This window comes from Henckelia pumila, chromosome 1 (assembly GCF_033568475.1).
Source record: "Henckelia pumila isolate YLH828 chromosome 1, ASM3356847v2, whole genome shotgun sequence".
NCBI classification, from domain to species: Eukaryota; Viridiplantae; Streptophyta; class Magnoliopsida; order Lamiales; family Gesneriaceae; genus Henckelia; species Henckelia pumila.
Genome location: NC_133120.1, coordinates 75,244,298 through 75,249,062, shown reverse-complemented (window position 1 = coordinate 75,249,062; position 4,765 = coordinate 75,244,298). Strand labels below are relative to the sequence as shown.

The window sequence follows — 4,765 nt, the reverse complement described above, 5'->3', positions numbered from 1 at the left end:
AATCCTAAAGATAAATTCTCTGCTCGTGCAAAAGCATGTGTTTTTCTAGGCTATTCTAATACTCAAAAAGGGTACAAAGTAATGGATCTTGACACTAAAAGATTTTTTGTTTCACGAGATATTGTTTTCCATGAAGATATATTTCCGTTTGCTACTTCTAAGCCTGCTCAACCTCTATTTTCTCATCATCCTTATTCTGCCATTGATCTTGGTCCATCTTCTGTTCCAGAGGTTATAGCTCCTCGCGTCTCTACAGATATACCCGATCCTTTGTCTCCAGTTTCCCCACACGTGTCACCAATTTCTCAACCATTGAGACGTTCACAACGAGTCATTAAAGCACCTGTTTGGGCCCATGATTATTCATGTCCCACATTATCTCATAGCAATTTAGCTACATGTCTTTATCCTCTAGATCAATACCTTTCATATTCTACCTTTTCTTCATCGTATCAATATTTCGTAGCTTCCATTTCTTTTGATAGAGAGCCCAATACTTATCACGAGGCTCTCTTAGATCCTAGATGGAAGGCAGCTATGGATTTAGAATTGGCAGCTTTGGACTCCAACCATACATGGGATTTAGTTAATTTGCCAGTTGGTAAAAAGCCTATTGGTTGCCGATGGGTGTTTAAAATTAAAAGAAATCCAGATGGTACTGTCGATCGCTTTAAAGCACGTCTTGTAGCCAAGGGTTACACACAACAAGAGGGAATTGATTACCATGATACTTTCTCTCCTACCGCTAAGATTGTTACACTTCGTTGTTTCTTAAGTGTTGCAGCAGCATATCGATGGCCTCTTTACCAAATGGATGTCACTAATGCTTTTCTTCAAGGTGATCTTGATGATGAAGTTTATATGACAGCACCACAGGGTTATTTGTCTCAGGGGGAGTCTCGAGTTTGCAGATTGCTGAAATCTTTATATGGCTTAAAACAGGCATCTCGCCAATGGAATATTAAGTTTGCCACCTTCATGCAACAAGCTGGTTTTGCTCAATCTGCTCATGATCATTCTCTCTTTATTAAACATGTTTCAGGCTCTATTACTATGCTTTTGGTGTATGTCGATGACATTATTGTCACAGGGAGCAGTGAACAACACATTGCTGATTTGAAGACATTTCTACATTCTCACATTAAGATCAAAGACCTTGGGTCCTTTCATTATTTTCTTGGCATCGAAGTGGCACGTTCTAGTGCAGGCCTTTATCTCACTCAGCGCAAATATGTACTGGATTTGTTGACAGATTCTGGTTTGATTGGTTTTAAGCCATGTGATACTCCTATAATGCAGCATCTTAAGCTCACGAGTAAAGATCTTGATGATATTATACACCAGACCTCTTCTGATGTGCCAGAAGATGTTTTGTTGCCTGATCCTAATGCTTTTCGGAGATTGGTTGGACGTCTCATTTATCTTACCATTACAAGGCCTGACATCTGTTATGCTGTTCAATTTCTCAGCCAGTTTATGCATAACCCGAAGCAATCTCATCTCGACGCTGCTACTCGTGTGCTACGGTACTTGAAATCTTCTCCCGGGATGGGCATTTTACTTTCTGCCTCTAATAATATGTCTCTTACTGATTATTGCGACTCTGATTGGGCTGCTTGTCCGATGACACGTCGTTCTGTCACGGGTTATTGTATTAAACTGGGTGATTCCTTGGTTTCCTGGAAATCTAAGAAGCAAAACACTGTTTCTCGTTCTTCCGCTGAAGCTGAATATCGTGCTATGGCTAGCACTACTTGTGAAGTGACTTGGATCACTGGGCTACTCCGAGATATGGGTGTCCAGCTTACTTCTGTTCCGCTTTTATTTTGTGATAATGAGGCAGCTTTACACATAGCTGCGAATCCTTTATATCACGAGCGTACTAAACACATTGAGATTGATTGTCATCTGATTCGTGAGAAGATCAAACACGGTATAATTCGAACCGCACACATTTCTTCTACCGAACAACTTGCTGATGTTTTTACCAAAGGATTGGGCCGTGATCAACATGCATACTTATTGTCCAAGCTTGGTGTTTTGAATCTCCACCAACCTTGAGGGGGAGTGTTGGAATAGATAACACGTTTTTAGTTCTATATCAAGGAATACACGTTTCTTTCCTTTATTTTCCTTTACTATATAAAGACGCTCTTGTACTGTTCATTGACAATTATTGTAATACAATCATTTTCCTATCTTCTTCGACAATGAAGTGGGAGTTCATCTATAGCATCTATTTTACTTTAACAAATCTGCTTAGCAAAGGCCATCAATAATCTCCCTTGGTTGTCACGGAGGATGCCACCGACACTATAATGCCTCGAGTTATCATTGACGCAAGCATCCACGTTGAGCTTTAGTGGGCTGGTAGTTGGTCACATCCATCACTGGACCACCCTACACACCGGTTCCATGCCATCCTCTACGTGCTTGTTGGAAATCAGCCATGAGAGCCCTGTACCAGGACACGTCTGTGGCTATTGGATGCCCATCCATATCATGAATGAAGTTTTTCTTTTCTTTCCAGATAGCCCAAGCAATTATTGCAAACTTCTCAAATTCCTTTTTAATCAACCGATCACGCATCCATGAACAAAAATCAAGTGTACCACCTTCCTTGGATTTTTTAAATATGTGATGGAATTCTGTGTTCTTACAAAGATGCTTGATCGGCGCATGAAAGAACAGAGAGTGGCATGTAGAGTCCATGCCGAACTGACAAAGCGAGCACGCAGGAGATACTGGTACATGATGGCAGAGTAAGTTCTGGTTGGTGTGGATAGTGTCATTGGAAACATTCCACCAAAAAATACGGATTTAGGCGGCAGAGAAAAGCTCCATATGAATGGCCACCACTTATTGAATAATCAAATTGATTTTCTGGGGGAAAAAATAGTTCTCTCTCTAAACGATATGCATCTCGTACCGAATACCGTCCTTCCTTTTCAAAAGTCTAGAATTGAGTTTCTTTGGTAGATGGAGTGCTAGTGGGATTTTAAAAATCTCTCCAGCTAAAAAAAATGTTGAACTTGTGAGAAATCAAGCCTTGATCCCACAAGAAATCCTTGATTAGTGTGCTCACTGGATTGCTTAGTTGCCACGGGTTCGAAGAATGTCCAAGTTTTGAAGACAAACTTGGTATCCAGTTATTTTCATATACATCAATGGATGTACCATCTCCAACTCTCCAAATGAGGCCATTTTCGAGAATCCCCTTACTCCATAGAAGTGACCGCCAAGTATATTAAGGGTTGCTGCCAAGACTTGCTTCAAGGAGTCTCCCATGTTTAAAATATCGTTCTTTTAACACTCCAAAAGATAAGAAATCCTGGTTTTGTAGAAGGCACCAAAGTTGCTGAGCTATGAGTGCTCTGTTGAATTCATCCATTTTTTGAAATCCCAAACCACCTATCAATTTCGGCTTGCATAGATAATCCCAAGACTTCCAGTGCATCTTCTTTTTCCCCATCTCCACTCCCACCAGAAATTGGGACACTCCATTTTCAATGTCCTCACAGAACGACATAGGAATCCTGAAACAGGACATAGCATATGTAGGTATAGAGTGGAGAATTGATTTGATGAGAACTTCCTTACCTCCAACGGAGAAGCATCTTTGTCACCCACCCTTGGATGTGTTTCACCACTCTTTCAACTAGGTATTTAAATTGAAGTCGCTTGCTTCTTAGAGACACCGTAGGAATCCCTAGGTATAGATTGTGACCCTGGACCACTGGGATTGTCAAATCCATTTTGTTGATTTGTACAAGCATCTGGTTTGTATTGGGGCTGGATTATAAGGCAGATTTATCATTATTTATTATTTTTCTGGAGGCCCTTTCATAAAGCAATAAACACTTCTTGACCCGAGCACTCTTCTCCATTGTCGTCCTAAAAAACACCAGACTATCATCAACAAAGAAAAGGTGAGATATTGGTGGGCTAGAAGAAGCAATATTCATCCCTCGGATTAGATTTCTTGATTCATAGGAGCTTAATAAGGCTAACAGCCCCTAGGCACAAAGTACAAATAGATATGGTGATAAAGGATCACCCTGTGTAAGGCCCGGGATTATTTAATTTAATCCGATTATATTTAATTTGGGAATATTTAAAATTTCGATTTAAATTCTAATATTCTTAAATTATTTAGGATTGAAATTGAATTAAAATAGAGGGCTGAAGACCGAATTGCAAATATTGAAGAGTTGAGGGACTAAATTGCAATTTGGATTGAATATATCTTTTCACTCATTTGAGCAGTCAGATTACACGTGTATATGCATGAGTATTCATCACTTCCTTCAGAATTTACAGAGCACCAAGCCGAGATCTTCCTTTCTCTTTGAGTTTTGATTTTCAAATTCTTGTATCTTTTGATCCGATCGTCCGATTTCGATTCCGAAAAGTGTTCTGGAATCCTTATGACGAGGGCTTCGATATAGTGTAAGTTTTTACTTCTTTCGGCATGGTTTGAAGTTCGAAAGTTGGTAGATATCAGATATTGATGATATGTATATGTTCTTCAACGTTTATTTATTCCGATATCGAAACTGGGTTGAAGAATTCATGTTGCTTGTACTTAATCCTGATTTTCAGCTTGTGTTCGATGGTTATAGCTGCTGTTATATGGTTATATGAGTGATTATTGATGTTATGATATGCATATGGATTGTATTCGAAGTCGGAAAATGTTTGATATTTCGTCGGTTATCGATTTTCAATCGCTACGCCGCCGGTTTAGGTTGTGAAGTTGTTTTGA

General features: G+C 39.6%; 1 protein-coding gene across 1 annotated transcript; it reads right to left on the bottom strand.

The window, feature by feature from the left end:
* Positions 1–3,247: 3,247 nt before the first annotated feature.
* Positions 3,248–3,755, bottom strand: LOC140865389 (uncharacterized mitochondrial protein AtMg00310-like). Its single transcript, XM_073270017.1, has 2 exons — positions 3,601–3,755; positions 3,248–3,536 (listed from the first exon to the last, which is right to left on the bottom strand). The coding sequence occupies exons 1-2, from the start codon at positions 3,753–3,755 to the stop codon at positions 3,248–3,250; spliced, it is 444 nt and encodes a 147-aa protein (XP_073126118.1).
* Between the last annotated feature and the right edge of the window lie 1,010 nt (positions 3,756–4,765).